Genomic DNA, 16,903 nt, shown 5'->3' on the forward strand with positions numbered 1-16,903 from the left:
CATTACCTCCATCTTCTGTGTCTTCTTCTTCTTCAACTTTGAGTCCAGAGTGTTTCTTCTTTCTCTTCTTCTTCTTTGTTTTTGGTTTATTGGCGGTTGGCAACCAATGTCAAGGTACATTACTGCCATCTTCTGTATCTCTCATGACCCCTGACACCCGACAGCCCCTCCCTCCCCACTCCATCTGCACCTCTCTCCCCCCCTCATCGCCACACACCCCCCAGAGTCCAGAGTGGGGACCAGATATACCAAGATGTGCTTTGATTCAAAGGAAGTAAAAAGGTCGGTAATGCAGCCGGGGGCTGAATCTGGCTGTGCTTTAGAGCTACCACTAAGATATTAAAAATAACTTCACACCTTACAGGGGGTCTGCACAGGAAGATGAACACCAGTGTGAACGTTGTGGATTAGCTGCCAGTGTAAAAAAAAAGGACCTTTGAGTGATGCAGGAGGACTGCAGGTCACAATGGCCCTAATTGGAAATGTGTGCATTAATGATCTTCCCTGAGTCATCCCCCTGAGAGGACTGGTTTCATTTTCAAAGTAACTCTCAGCTTGTTGCAGAGGCGTGGCTGCATAACCTTTTGTGAAGGGCTCATCAGAGGTTGAATCAAGAGAACACCTCCAGTCTCTTTAATATAGGACTTATTAAAATGCCCCTGTTGACACTGTGTGTCGTGTTTGAACAGGCAGTGGGAGCAAAAGGAGACATTTTTTAAAAATAAGATATGAAGTTCAATATCTATATAATACTGGTTAAATGTGCTTTTGGAATGCTGGTGAAAAGAACACATGACTGAATAGTTTGACTATATGTCGGAATTTATTGGGAGAATCAGATTGTGCTCAAAACTGAGGTCACTTGACTTGACAGTGTATTCACAGATTAAGGTTGTGTTACCAATAAAAACTAAAAGTTGGTTTATGATGCCATTTCAAGCATGGTGGTGTTGTTTCTGAAATGCCAACACACTGCTAAAACAGGTGGTATTACATGGACAATGGAACACAAAGATCATAATGATCCTTCATCTTTTCTCCCAAGGTCATTTGTGGCCTTAAGGAGGTTTGACTCCTATGCAGGGGAGCAGCGTCAAAATGGACTGTCTCTAAAATTCAATTAAAACTGAATAAATTATCACCAGATACTAGGATCCAAAAGACTTGTCTGAAAGTCAGGGTTTGGGATAAAACCCCTGCACCCAACCAAAAGTTCTGTAGCCCCTTCCTCTCCCTAATCTCCCTCCTCTCTGCTTGACTCAGCCTTTCTTAATGCATTCTCTGTATGGAGGGAAAATTACTCATAAAAACCCAGTAAATGTCGGCTGTCTCCATTACTATTGATGTATTCAGGGATGTAATAGAGGGAGACTGAAAAGATGTGTAATGCCAGCGAGCAAAGTGCCAGGCATCTTACAATGATAGCTGGATACATTTATACACTCACTCTAGAATTACTACCTGAACTGGCCATTTCCAGTGACAGCGGCATGGTATGCAATTCACTGCAGCTGCAGAGGGGGCAAATCACACGGTAGAAAAACTTAAGATAGAAACACATTTCAAAAACTTTCACTTCAGGCGAGAATATACACAAAATGATGAATGATACGGTGATTATCGCTCTCTTTGTTTAGGTGAGTCAGTCAGTCATGGATATCGAGTTGTTTTTTGGCACAGATTTCAAGTCCTATACAGTGAAAGCACGAGACGTTCCACTCTGCTGTAGAAGAGCCCCATCTTTGCTGTGGTTGCAGTGCAGCAATAGTATTTATCAATTGGTGTCATCAGCTTAAACACAAATTCCCCCGATGATTGTTTTTTGAGTTTTTCAGGTGTGTTAATATGGACGGGGCTTAAAACTGATGGGAAAGGGGAGCGCTGTCGTTTGAAAATGACATTTCAAAAGAAGGTGTTGTATTATGGATGTAGCCTTGGAGGAATATAGACAATGGATGGATGGATGGATGAAACTGGACAAGATTATTTCTGTCCATCGACGAGGTGTTGAGAAATCTTTGAGATTATTAAATTAGCAAGGAGCAAACAAAAAGTGCCACTGCAGTGTTTACACAGTATTTAGGCTTGTTTATTTTTATTATATAGAAAGAAAGAAAGAAAGAAAAAGAGTCCCAATTATCTTCTCTGTCCTCGTCTGGCATTGTAAGCCGCAGTTTTTAGGATGTAATAAAAAGAAGCTCTTGACTTTGCTGTCGATGGTTTAGATGTGGCCTTGATTAAAAACTATCTCGAGAGAGAACAAGGGAAAACACTTCATGCTAAGAGCACAATTGTGCACATCGTTATTTCAGGATCGGCACTTGATTGTGCCAATCACTCAGAAAAACTCTTGACTGTCGATCTACTGTGGAAAATAACTACATGCGTATGTTTTTGTGCACAAATACACATGTGTGTGTGTAGGTGTGTACAGATATCTTTGTGACTGGAAAAGTAGTATAAACAATTAATACAGTCTATTTACCATATTACTTATTTGTACTTTGTGTTTTTACAAAAGTATTGTTATTGGTCATGTCTTACAAAATCTCAACGTGCACGGTCCTGCATTATGCTGCAATCATGAAAACAACTTCTTTGTAATCAGTCAGTAATTGTACCTCTGAGTGACTTCACATCGAAAGCATCAGTAGGTGGTCGTGTGTGTGTTTGTGCGTGTGTGTGTGTGTGTGTTCTCGGCACAACTTGCATCCATATGACCAAATAAAATTGTATCTGAACTCTATTCAGACACTTTCCATCTGAGCACTCATCCTCCATCCATTTATTCTGTTCCATCTAGTCCCTGTAGATTTGGTTGTTTTTGGTTGCAAACAACAGATATTAGATACTGCAGAAAAACACACACACACACACACACACACACACACACACACACACACAGCGAGAGGCAGTTTAATCCTTGCTGCTTCTCTTGCCGCCTATTCTTCTAATCATTGTTGGCACACCACTCTCTGTGGGACATCGGGTCAACTGGAAGACACTCACGGATTCTGCAGCTCCGTCACATTGACCTCGTTCTCTTTCCCCACAACTCCTGAGCTGGGTGTGCTCACTTTGTCCCGAGTCTACCTGCAGCGGGTCAGGCCTGCAGTGTGCTCAGGTCGGCATGGATTGACTTCATCGCGCTTCTAAGGCATCTGTTACACTTGGCTCAATGAAACGGTTCTCTTTCTGGATCAGGGCGCGCTTCCACACAAACTCATAAAAGTCAAATTGACGATGGAAACTTTATCTTAAGGATGTAGAACACCCCACAACACTGTGGCACAGCTCCACTTACAAGGGGCCCGTTCAGTAGCTGCAGGGCTGGATTAAAGGGTAGCATACGATTCACATCAAAATACCCAACGCTGACCTGTCAGGATATACCACCATCCTACTTCACAGCGCACGTCAATACTCCATGGCTGGCATGTGTTGTCCTGAAGGCTTTCTGCGAACCCAAGTCAAATCTGTTTAGGCCGACAGGAGCCTAGAAGCTTCTTTGTTCACTATTTAGCCTCAGGTCAGCTATGACTCTTTTCCATCGACTGTATATAAAGATGTATTACGCTTCTCCGCTTCCTCCCACTCTCAAGCAATGAAGCCAAAATATCCCTAATACGATCTGAGCCATCTTGCACATTCGGAGCCAAAGTCTGTGCAGGAGCGGTCGGGGATGGAGCTGTGGAAGCAAGGTTTCCACCTCAATCTGACTCTGACTTCCCACATGTATGACCATCCTCTCTTTTTATCTGCTCTCACTCCCAAGACAAAAACGTATGAACGCAGCACAGAGCAGGAGTAAAGTCAGTATCTGCTGCTGTGTGATGTAGCCAAGAGAGGTTTGCTGGAAAGTAATATCCTGTGGAGAGGAAAAGCAAACATGGATCTAATCTCAAGTGCAGGGCGGCATGATCATTACGATGATAACGCGTCATATATTATCTATTTACTGCTCATTTTTCACATTAAAGGGGATAATAGAGTGGAGCAATGCAAATCTCAGTGGACTGTGATGTGCATTCTACATGTTTTACAGAGACACAGTGCTGGAGATAAAACTGCAAAAGATCACTGTCATGCACTGAAATGCTCACTCTTCTGTCTGTCTGTCTGTCTGTCTGTCTGTCTGTCTGTCTGTCTGTCTGTCTGTAACACCACAGAAAACCCCACCCTTTCTCCTCAATGATGTCTCACTCATTACAGTCCCATCATCGACACTCTGGTGCCGCTCTCACTAATGTCCCCTCATCGTGGAACCGCTTACATACAAACGTTCCACAACTTAATGACCCATGACATCACATCTGCTGTGTGTGTGTGTGTGTGCGTGCGTGTGTGCATGTGTGTGTGCGAGAACGAGAGAGACTTATCCTCTGTTATATTGAGTGGCCGAATAAACTTTAAAAAGTAACTTTAAAATAAAGATGACTTTGAGGTATGTTTGCCATAGTGCTGGCCAAGACAGCGGAACATGGGACCATACATTATAAATTTGCCCATTAAGGCATATTAAACCTATATTAAAAATTTCACCCGTGAATAGGTGCTCCGTACATGATTGATGCTTCTCATACTTTGCATGGAGCTCTGTCTCAGTGCGAGCAATGATGATTGGCGGCCATATAATGGGTTTTCATAGGCAAATGACTAATGTCTTAGTCAGTCAGGGAAAGTTTTTGTGAGGAGGTACTTATGTGTGTATGCGGATGTGCAAGCTTCTGTACGTGTGCTTCTGTCTCTCTATGTGGTGGGTACAAGAGGGAGAACAACTTTCTGTGTGAGTGGGAGCGTGCGTGCGCCAGCATTAATGAAGCCCATTTCCATGGCTAGTTTAATGGCAGCCCATACAGAGACGGGCAGACAGAGAAAAATTAGGCTCATTTATTGATGTTAAAAGGCTTTGGACATTTTAATAGAACAGAATGAAAATAAATGACAGCAAATGAAGCAAGGCAGCATATATTCTATTATTATAATGTAATGCACCTGCTATGAGACATGCTTGGTCTGATGAGTGACCACAAATGAATTGTGCAGATGGGTCACCTATGATGGTTCAAAACTAATGAATTGGTTTGTACCGATTTGTCACTGCTTATATGCCCATTTGTTATGTCTTTCTAATTGAAGTCATTTTAACATTAAAGGTGCTGCCTTTAACATTTCCTTTATTTTTATTTTACTTAATTATATTTACCAGAACTATGACTAAATATATTTGAGGTTACAGTTTTATTGGTTATTTTGGAGGCTGCAATTTGTGTTGGAGTTGAACTTCATGGTACGATGCTGACAGGTATTTAAGTTTGGTTTGTCCACCCTATTCAAATCAAGGAGAGAAGGTGAAATACTTCTTTGTATAATGCAACACAGCCTCCAAAATGATCTTATACGGCTAAATTAAAATAATAAATACATGTAACCCCTTATAAACAAGAACAAGTATTGGCGAAATGTTATATTACACTGCATCAATTTCAGTCAGGGGTTCCTAATAAACTGAAAACGGTGTGAGGGTACCTCTGAGCGGTAAAGATTTCGTGCTGAAAACGGATGACAAGCGGCGTAATTACAGAGCGAGATTGAAAGGCTTCGCAGGTCTCAGTTGACAGACTCAAACTAATTACCTGAAGATTCTAATGCTACATTTACTGTGAACATACTGTAGCTAGACCATAAAATGGCATGCCACATATGGCTCAATTATTCACGGATGAGATGAAATACATGGTCTGAGTGAAAATGTGAAAATGAGCTGAGAAGAAATATAACTGTGATGTGCCACAGTTTAACACCATGTACTCTAAATGTAGGTTCAAGTGTTTTGAACAGTGACATCTGAGTTATACCCTTGGGGGCACTCTCACAGGCAGAGGTGTCGCCTTCCAAAATAAGTACTGCTGTTTAGTCATTCGATGAAAAGTCCTCCCGACAACTTAGCACCTGAAGTACGTCGTAGAATAAGTGGCAAGTGCAAAACTTAAATTAGTTTGCACAGAATGTCTGTTGTGGAAAACTTACTAATACGTGATCTGTAAGGCCTGAGTTCAGAAATCGAATATGATATATTAGACGTCACATTGTGTCTACATGCAGTATGTATGCGGATTGCGATAATTAATAAGAGCTGTTTTCGATGTATATTTATAGTCCGGTGGCGTTCCGTCAAGTCGAGCAAGACAAGCGGTGCCTGACCGGTAAAAACTCAGATTTGACATCAATTAGAACGATACTGAAGTGGAAACTATATCTCTCCTGACATCTCAGAATATAAAGGATATGTTTTTAACTGTTTGTACTCATCTTGTAATTCAATGCAATTTTCACATGTATGTAATCTGCGGATCTTTTATATATACTATTTTTCTTGTTGGTGGAGTAAACAGCTGAATGGTAGATTAAGATTATGGATTTTTATGGAAAGGGAAAGTCGGCTCTTAGACTCTGCTCGCCTGTAAAGCGTCAGTCAAAGTCACAGAGTGCCAACAGTTTACATGAATTGAGTGGTTGATTGTGTGTGTGGTTGAAAATGTCCGTGTTAATGAGCTGCAACGGTCCAGTCAGTCATCCGTACCATCTGCTGGTCCTGGCACATAACCCATCTGGTCAACCCTAGACAAATGAATCATCTAGTTGGCTTCTGGACCCGTCACAACTGTATCTGACATCATGTCAGCCTGTACAGCTCAGTAGGCTTGTTTGTGCATTTGTCTCTTAATTTGTTACACTCGTTCCTGGGGGCAACATCTGCTTTCAGTGATAAAAAGAAAACATTTTTGTCAGTTAAATTATTTTCTGGACCCATGTGGTGTATACAACATTAACAAAAACACTATCATCATTAAAGCTCAAACTCTTAATTTAGTGCAAAAACTACAATTTTAGTGATAGGTTTGTTGGGACTGCATTGAAATGTGCAGGGGAATTACAGTTTGGGTATCTGCTTGAATGTGATTGATTTACTTCTGTTGGTGCAGTGAGATTTCACAACAACTTTCTCTGAATTCAACACCTAAATGCAGGCTGTAAAAAGCAGGAGAAAAGAAACAGCAGCAGCAGATTTTTCACTTACCTCATTTGCTCTTAATCATTTGCTTTCCAAGCGTTGATCACGTATCTGGTAAAAGGTCAATAGTAGTAGTAATAGTAAGTAATAGCAAGTGGTGAGTAGGTTCTACTGTAACAATGCTGCTGTCTACCGGTTTTACAAGACTTGGACTGCAGGACATCGAGCAAAATGCTAAAGGAAGCGTTCTAACATGCTCATAATTGCTCCTGTCAGACATGCACTGAACTCTGCACATTCTCCTGAAAGAACCACAACAGACATACAACATGGTTGACGAATTGGTGTGACATTACTATTTTCTTCCATTGTTGCAACATCATTACACGGCGCAGTGTCCGTACCTGTAGGGGGCATCAGAGTTCAAGGTAGGGGAAATGATCTCATCAGAGTCTAAAGCAGCGTGCAAACCTTCCGAAAGCAGAATGATGTGTAAAACAGAGGTGTGTGTTTGAGTCTAGAAGTGAGAGCGGGAGTCCTCACACACAGGTGCTGCACCACTTGGTCAAAACTGCCGGCTAAGTTATTTCAAATAACTTAACAATGCCATTTTCTCTTCTTCTTCTTTAAAGTTCTCCTCCCTTCTGAAGGGCTGAGATATTTTGTGAGTAACTTATATCTTTACTGGGATCTATTCTTCTTAACTGTGAGGCAGGAATTAATTTAGAGAACTTTTGTAGAATTCCATCACTTGGTGCAGCTCTTTGCACGAGGAGGATTTTATATGGCTCCAGATGTTTGGAATATCCTTGAAACCATAAAACATATAGAATAAGCTTTGAAAGAATAACATAAACACCATTCAAACATTCCAGTGGCTGAGCATCAGAGGCCGCGGACATACTGAAAATATTACTGAGATGATCTTGAGTGTATTTCTGCAGGAAGAAGTGACAACAGGGTGAGGATTTCTGCTTTGGTCTCACCTTGAGGACTAAATAGACAGGAGGAATGAAGCCTTCTCCATAAGAATACATACCTAAAGAAATTGCTTGAATGCACACAGGAGCCTGTAGGTCCCTCCTTTGTGTGTCTGTCAGCTGGTCATTTCCAATGAATTCAAATTGGTGGCATAACCATCAAGGTACCATGGTTACGGGTCGAATATTTGCCATGTCTCTGTCAGGAAAGACATTCGTGTGCCGATACTGTTTTTGGTTTGATAAACACTTCAATATGGGAGAGATAAATGAGCCGCAGAGCCCGGCCAACCATGTTGCATCTGTGAATCTGGCACTACGGCAATCAGAGGTTCATGGTTTGGCTTCCAGAACAGTGTTCTCTCACCAACACTCAGTTCTCACTTCTTTCAGCTCCCTGTTTTTGTTTTTTTGTGTGCGTGTGTCCTTTGCCTCTCACACCATGGATCCCTTTACAACCCTTCCTCTCTAACCCTTCCACCTCCATCCTTTCCTCTCGGTATCTCTCCCTCCTCCTGAAGCGTGACTCACCTCCCAGCTGCGTTTCTATATCATTGTGTCCGTCTTGCTTCTGTGTCTTCAACCTTGTTTTCTCTCTCTTGCTTGGAGCTCTCATGGTCTTATTTAGTGCATGAAAATAGCGATCACAAACCATATAAGATACATATTTGTGTTATTTATGTATTTGTGATGTTATTGCCCTGTGCATCATCTTAGCCTGAAGCAGGATATTGTTTTCCGTGTGTGTGTGTTTGCCTGCATGTGTGTGTACAAGATAAAATGAGGGTTTTTACCACTGGGTGAGATTATAACCTGCAGGTACCTACCAGCTGAAGGTCAACAAAAATATGCTCTAAAAGCTGTTTCTCATGATATCTCCACTAATAATAGAGGAACAATCTAAAGCTTATATTGATCATATTATGAGATAAGTGACATCATGAAGTCATAAAGAAGACAGAAAATTACATCATGTAATGTTCAAAAATGCTTCTTTCAAGGTATCTCTGCATCCTATAAAACTGTGGACAAATCCTAATGCTTGTATAGATTGAATTACAGTTCATGATCATATGGTAGGAATGACATCATCATGAAGTCACTATTTAATGGCTTTATTAGAACATAAATTGCCTGAGTGGGGCACGTACAGCACACGCAGAGTAGGCATCACCCCTCCGATGATCTTTTTTGGCCCCGGAGGTAGAGAGGGTTGTCCACTAACCAGGAGGTCGGTGGTTCGATCGAAGTGTCCTTGGGAAAGATACTGAATCCTCATGGCTGTGCAGATAGTGTTTGAATGGTGTGTAATAGAAAAAAGCTCTGTGCGTAGAAGCGCTGTATGAATTTGTGCGTGAAGGCGTGACAGCAGCTTGTGATGTAACGATAACATTAGTCAATAAGACTGAAAAAGTGCTATATACAATAAATACAGTCCATTTACCATTTTACCTATTTGTACTGTGTGTCTTTACAAAAGTATTGTTATTGGTCGGGTCTTCAAACCTGCAACTTTAAGGTTCTGCACATGCTGCAATCATGAAAACAACTTCTTTGTAATCAGTCAGTAATTGTACCTCTTAGTGACTTCACATTAAAAGCATCAGTAGGTGGTCGTGTGTGTGCGTGTGCGTGTGCATGTGTGCGCTTGGCCGCTATCTGCCCTTGGTGACAGGATGTGAGGCAAGGGGCAGAGGTGGAGGAGCTCAGCCCTGTCATAGGGGAACTCTTATCGCACTGAACCAGAGGACGCACACAAGCAAATACAGATGCACAGCCACCGGTACACCTACACTTAGACGCATGCACTCGCGCAAACACACATACAGTATGATACTTGTGCACGTATTTGCACAATTTACACACAGAAATGGCTGTAAGCTCTTACGCTTGAAAGGAAGCTCACTGGTGCAGAAATAAGTCAATGAGCAGATTATTTGCATGACAGATAATTAACCAGCAGCAATTTTGATCCTGGATAAACATTTGTAACTTATCTACCTACTAATTTCACAAATGGCTGTCTGTATGAGGAACATATCTCAAAAACCTTTCTTCTTATCGGCATGTGTATTCTTAATGTGGTGTGGTTTGGACATGGGATACATTCAATATTAATACATTTTCAATAAACAGGCCACTAGTGCGTTGCTGCCTGCGCAGTAGTGGGGGCGGGGCCTTAACAGTCAGTATGTGAACTGAGTTGAACATATATATAAATATGCAGTTTGAAGTCGTCGTCATCGTCTCGGCTTCAGAGAAATTAGAATCATTATTTTTTTATGTTTTAAAACATGTTATACCCAGATCAGATTTTTTCTTTTTTTTAAATCATTGAAATATTCATCGATGGTTCCGTTGATCATTAGTCGCAGCCCGAACACCACTGCTCCACTCTTCCTGTGTTGCAGGGTTATGGCGGAGGGTCTGAGGCCGGTCCTCTGTGGCATCAAAGAGGTCTCACACAGCTGATACCACATTAGCCTTCACTCTCCTCCTCCAGCTCCTCCATCTCCTGCCCTCCACATGGCCCCCAGCTCCTCCTCCCCTCCTGCCATCTGCCCTCTGCACTACTTCACTCTCCTCCACTCCACCACTACTTCAATATTCTATCCTCTCACCCCACGCCTGGCCTCTTCCTCCTCTTCTTCCTCATCTTCTTCTTCTTGTCCTCTCTCCTCAGCGGTCCTTTCCCCCCCACCCTCCTCTTCTCCCACCCCCTGCTCTTCATCTTCCCTGAGTGATAGGACCGACTCACAGATATGGCGAGGTTGAGAGAAGACGGCGGAGAAGTCGCTTCATCAACCACAGTCTGATAATTCATCAGCAGCTGTTTAGCGTGCCGCTCCTTTGTCTTCATTAGCAGTGGCTGGTTTCGCTTCATTCAAAAGGCATTAGAAAGGTTGTAATCTGAAACGTTTGCCGCGTGTACCCTTGTCTTCTTCCCAGGTATTCATTTAGATGGAAAGAAAATTGTCTTTCTCTCTCTCTGTTGTTTTGATATCATCTACTTTCTATTGAATATGATTGAAGTTGTAGGAAATTACAGGCTACATTAAAACCTACACTGAGACTTTAAATAAGCCTCATTAACCAGCGAATGTGAGATAGCAATGTTTTATCCAGCGGAGATTTATAGCTCTTTGTAATGAAATGAAAATGGATGTAAAGCCTTTTGAATTCGGCGATGAAGTTATTCTGCAGCTTATCCGATCTGAATGGCGGAGTGCGCCACGGAGAGATGTTGTGTTAAAGATATAACCTTCTTTGTTTTCCAACAGATAACTACTGGAACGCCGCATCGTTCACCACGCCCTCGTCCTACCTGCACTTCGCCACCTTCCAGGGTGAGACCAGCGCCGACATCTCCTTCTACTTCAAGACCAGCGCACCTTATGGCGTCTTCCTGGAAAACCTGGGCAACGCCGACTTCATCCGCTTGGAGCTCAAATGTAAGAGGCATGCGAGTGAGGCCGTGTGTACATGAGTCATTTCTCTCCCTGTTGGTCTCTCTTATTCTCTCTCTCACTGTGATGTGTGAGGTTTGATCCAGCAGCAGTTAGTCTGACAGTGCTGGGCGCGCTCACTCACCACACACACACAGACACACACTCCGTATTACACAGGCACACTGGCAGATGCAGACACACACATCAGCAAAAAGCCATTTGCCTTCCTGATTATGGCACCACCGCAAGAGAGAGCAATCATTTATTTAAGGTGATTGGTGTGTGCAATAATTATGTCCATTATGAACCTCTGTTTAACCAAATCACCCATTTTCAGGGTTGACAAAACACGAGTGCTCTGTCACACACACACACACACACACACACACTCACAGATTCTCTTTCTTACCCTCTCGTTTTGTCTTTTTACAAAGATGTCTTTGAAACAAATGGATTGATGGTGAAATGGGTTCATTATTTCATACAATTTACTTTTGTTTTATCATGTACATGAACACACATTTTGTGTTGTATTTAAGTAGTAAAATAGAAACAAATCACCATCAACATTTTGCTGTCATTTTGTAGGCATGAAGTCATCATCCTTGCCAAAAAATCTTTTTTTAATCTGTTGCCAAAAATAGTTTCAACACTTTTTTTAATGTGTGTCATACGTTACATCGCAGCCTGGAGCCTCTGTGGAAATATTGGGTGTTTTCATAAGGTAGCTATGTGTCCGTGAAAAACTGAGAGTTAAACAGCATCTGGATGGATTTGTTTGTGTTCACCACCACTAAGTTTGCAAGTAATACAAAATTTAACGTTTACAGCTGTTCTAGATCAAGCACACTGCTGAGAAACTATCCAGCTGTGGATGAAAGAACGAGAGCAGTTTCGGAACGGCAGAGTAAAAGTCATTTCTTTAAAAAAGTGGATCAAATCTCCAAACTTGCTAAAATTGCTGCTTGTTTCGTGGCAGCTCACGAGATTGTATCACACGGTGGAACGCTGCTCACGGACAGTGATTATATGAAAGAATAATTCATTAAAACATCAGAGCAGCTATTGTCAGACTTCAAAATAAAACTGAAATAGATCCGAAAATTTTAAAACAAGCCCCTCTCAGCTGTGCTGGTATGTCAACTCTGAAGGGAATAGCATCCTGCAATAGAAAAAAACAAATATGTCTACTGTTGTCTTTATTGTAGTACTTCTATAATATCATAAATGCACAAACACGTTCATTTTTTTAGTGGAAATGTAGAGAGCCAAATAATCATGAATAGCCCTTGGGAATAAAACATGATGGAATTTTTATTTAAACCTATTAGTAGTAGCTAATTCAGACTGATGGTAAAGGACTCAAATGCGGCTTCAGGCTGATCTTTTCTTTCTGGCCAAAAATTGCTTATTGGATTGTAAAGGTCTCCAACCCCTGCTCTGGATCATTTTATCAGAGAGGACTCACCACTGCATGGCAGGGTTTGATTGTCCTAACACCCGGTGAACTCATAATCACAGAGTGGTGTTGGAGATCGAACAATCAGACACTGACTGCAGAGAACCAGTCAGGAGACAAGAGTTTTCATTTTGGACTTTTAGTGAGTTACCTGCAGTTTTAATGTGAATAAGCAAGAGGATGTAACAGCTGTGTCTTTGGTTTCGGCATTTCAGGCTGTAAAAGCAACGATCCAGCTGTTTTAACCGGCAATCTGAATCCAACCCTGGAATATAGACTTTATATATATATATAGTTTTCATCATACAATGTTATACATGAAGGCCTTTAAATACATGTGAGAATGAAATGGAAGAAGTATAAACAGAGAGGGGGGGATTGCATTCCAGCAGCTGAAATTAGCATCCCACTGACTGAGCTGCTTTGATCAAGAACGTTCAAATCTCAGGCTTCTACTTAATTGCCGAGCTGCATTGTGAAAGGGCTTCCTGGCACGCCGTGGCTGCCAATACTTGACTAATTGCATTTCTCTGGGTTTTAAACATTAGAGTGCCTGACCCAACGTTTTGCACCCAATAAAAAAAATCCAACCACTGAGCAGACACAAAGTTGACAGAGGAATTCTGTGGTCAAAGTGCTTTTCAAAGCCACTACGCTGAATGGCATTATGTCAGCTGGTGTGAGGCCTAAAAGCTCCACAAGCTTTTTTTATTTATTCATACTTTCTTGCCGATTCTCTTAAAGCTAAAACTCTGTTTTGCACAGTCAGAGACCAACATATGCACACACACGCTTATTCTTGCAGGAAAAAAAAAAACAATGTGATGACACCCTGCTGTAAAGGCAGGTACAGTGAGAGTTTTGCCAAAGGCTTGTACTTTGCACATGGGCACAAAAAAAGCACAGGTAAAGATGCAGTAAGTGTCTAGTCTGTCATGGCTACACAGCGGGCCAGAGGAGATAGGAAGCGTGTGTGTGTGTGTGTGTCTCCCGAGGCTTTCAAAACGGCCCCACATCGATTTCCTCTCTCTTCTCCTTTGCTATCATCTTGCATTTTGCCCCACAGTGCACATTTAGACACACAATCGCATAACGACTTGCATGCACTCGCTCACATACACACTTCGTGCACTAGGGCAAAAAACTGTATCTGCTACAATCCAGTCAGGGCATGAAATGACTAGCATTAAGCCAGAATAGCATAGCTGTGCCACTGCAGGAGCTCAAAGCACATAAACACATAAACACACACACACACACACACACACACACACACACACACACACTCACACTCACAGACACACACACACACACACACACACACACACACACACACGACTTTGTACAAGACACACACTACTGTGACCTCAGCAGCCTCAAAGTTATCAGGTGGCTGTTGCTCCTCTTTGAATCTTAATGGAAAGAAGTAGGCACAGACACATTTGAGAGGCGGCATTAAAGCGCATTGAGAAGCATGTGAAGTGGCCTGGTAATAGGATTGAGGACAGATAAAGGTCCCTAAATGCACAAGCGCTTGACTTCTGTGGCTCAGTGGAAAGTATGTATGCGCCACGCTTTGAGTCCTTAAGAGGCTGCAGTTGATAGCCTTGCCCAAAGGTTATAAACAGTTTCAGTGGGGTTTCCTGCTGAGAAGTGTACTTTCCCGCTGGAGACCACAGCTTATAAAACGGTATCATCGCTCTTTTTTTTTATGTGAAGACACTAAGTTTATATCTGAAGTTTAGCAGCAGTTCATGCACCTCTGGCTTTTTACTCAATTCAATTCAGTTGGAAACACCCTCCAACCCAGTGATGGAGGAAGAGCTCAAATATTTTACTGAAGTAAAAGTACAAATGAATAGCTAAGAATGTACCACTTCCAGAAAATACCACATTAACTCTTCTTCTTGAGTGAAACTGCTTTTAAATATACTTAGATTATTGAAAGTAACTTGCAGGAGTGCTTTGTGGAGGAGTCAGTGTCACTCTGATTTGACCAGTGGACCAATTCCTATTTAGTTGCTGAATATTTTAGGGCATTTATACAGAAGAAGTGTGAAATGGAGAGAGAGGGAGGCAAACATGCAGCAAGGGGGCGGCTCGGAACTGAACCTGTGCTCGCTGCAAGAGAATCTATATATAGGGCACCTGCTTGTCCACCTGCAGACCAGGCACCCCATATACTCCATATACTCTTTACAAAGCACTGTATTACATATTCCTCTTGATTTTTTTTTATCATTTTCAAAAGAAATCAATAGGGCCGCCGGCAAGCGCACCTTGGTAGAGTGGGTGGAGTAGAAAGTACAGATATTTGCTGATATGCAGTAAAAGTGAAGATCACCCAAAAATAAATGTACTTATGTAAAGTGCAGATACATCCCACCAGTCGACCAGCTGGGTTTAGAGGGGGGGTGTAGAAACAGATGCACACACATCTGTTTATCGGGAGAAAAAGCAACTGGCCACCTTTCTTTGGTTTCAAGATTCTTTTTTTTTTTTTAAATGGTCAGAAGTTAGTCTTCATCTCACTCTTTCTGGTCCATTGACACAAAATGTTTGGCTGATAAGCATTTTAGTCATTAAAAAAGTGTCTGGCTTTTGATGCTAAAATCTCTTTTTAGCATCGGCAGCAAGTTGGTTTCAGCTCTTGAATCGAGTTTCCCTCCTTCAAGTGTCCAAACTCCAAACAGCCAGACTCTGACAAAGAAAATGAGATTTAAAAACCAAAACTGCCATGAATAAGCAGGGTAAAGACACTGAAGACGCACTCAGCCTTGTGAATGAACGACAAACTGGAACATCACATTAGACGAACATGAGCAGCGATCTTGTGATCTTTCACACTGACGTGCACAAGCTCCTTCATTGTGCATCTTGTGTGGTTGTGCTGTGCAGACGCATAATTCAGAACGTTCCTCTTTTTCTGCCTCCATGTTAAAAGTTTAACAGAAAAACAAATTGCAAAAATAAAGCAAAGTTTCACTGGGTTTTCTCCAGGCCAAACACACACACACACACACACACACACACACACACACACACACACACACACACACACACACACACACACACACAATTGAACTCACGCACACCTCTGCAGTTATGACAGCCAATCACAGCTATGCAAATACATGAGGTCTGCTCTGGGCTCTGAGGGCACTTTAGTTTTCATTCCTGCGTGTGGACAGAGTAGGAAAGAAAAGTCGTAGGGCATCCATAGTGACGCTGAAACAACTGCAACAAAAATCAAACACACACACACACAAACACTCTCTCTCTCAGCATTACTATAGCACCATTTCTATTGGGTGTTTTCTGATACATGTTTGGCTTTCTTTCAGCATTTAAAATAACAGATGGTGCTCCTACTTGCCCCGCAGACCTGCTCCGTGCATAAAGACATCATTAATTCAGTGTACTAAAGCCTGTCAGAGGGCTTACACTGTGTGTCTCTCTGTGCACGCATGAGTGTGCTCTGTGTTGTTTGTGCTGTTTGTTGTGGGTTGCCGGGTGCTCAAGTGCTTTTTCATATTCATCACGTAGGTTAATGCTCGCAGCGCATCCAGACAGGCTTTCGCTGAGGTGATCTCTCGTGTCTTTGCATCTCATCTAGGAAGGAAACGGTGATGTCTACAAGAAAGGGATCAAGGAAGAAAGTGAAGAAGGAGTGAACGATGGGTGGGAGGGAGGGAAAGGCGGGATTGGTGAAGGATGAGTTGGTGAATGAAAGAAAAAGCAGTAAATGAAGCAACAAATGATGGAGAAGTAAAAGTTTGAAGGGAAGGAACACACGGGGAAGGGAGGTCGACTCGAGGGACGGCGGGGGTGGATGAAAGGAGGGAAGAAACGAAAGAGTGAGCAAACAGAGGAACAAAGAATGCAAAATGAAAGTAAAATGAAGGGATAAACAAACAGGGAGGGAGGTGAGAGAGAAACAGAGGAACTGTGTGTGCTGCAGAAGGGCTGCAAGAGGGCAAGGAACAGAAGAAGGTAAAGA

The 16,903-nt window shown here is 42.2% G+C and overlaps 1 protein-coding gene across 4 annotated transcripts in view; it reads left to right on the plus strand.

Moving 5' to 3' along the window:
• Positions 1–16,903, plus strand: part of cntnap2a (contactin associated protein 2a) — a 318,658-nt gene that overhangs the window by 266,320 nt on the left and 35,435 nt on the right. For all 4 annotated transcript variants that reach the window (XM_034572776.1, XM_034572777.1, XM_034572778.1 and 1 more), the window contains exon 18: positions 11,277–11,447. In XM_034572776.1, the coding sequence (XP_034428667.1) occupies positions 11,277–11,447 (171 nt within the window). The remainder of the gene's footprint in view (positions 1–11,276; positions 11,448–16,903) is intronic.

This window comes from Hippoglossus hippoglossus, chromosome 20, assembly GCF_009819705.1.
Source record: "Hippoglossus hippoglossus isolate fHipHip1 chromosome 20, fHipHip1.pri, whole genome shotgun sequence".
Taxonomy (NCBI): domain Eukaryota; kingdom Metazoa; phylum Chordata; class Actinopteri; order Pleuronectiformes; family Pleuronectidae; genus Hippoglossus; species Hippoglossus hippoglossus.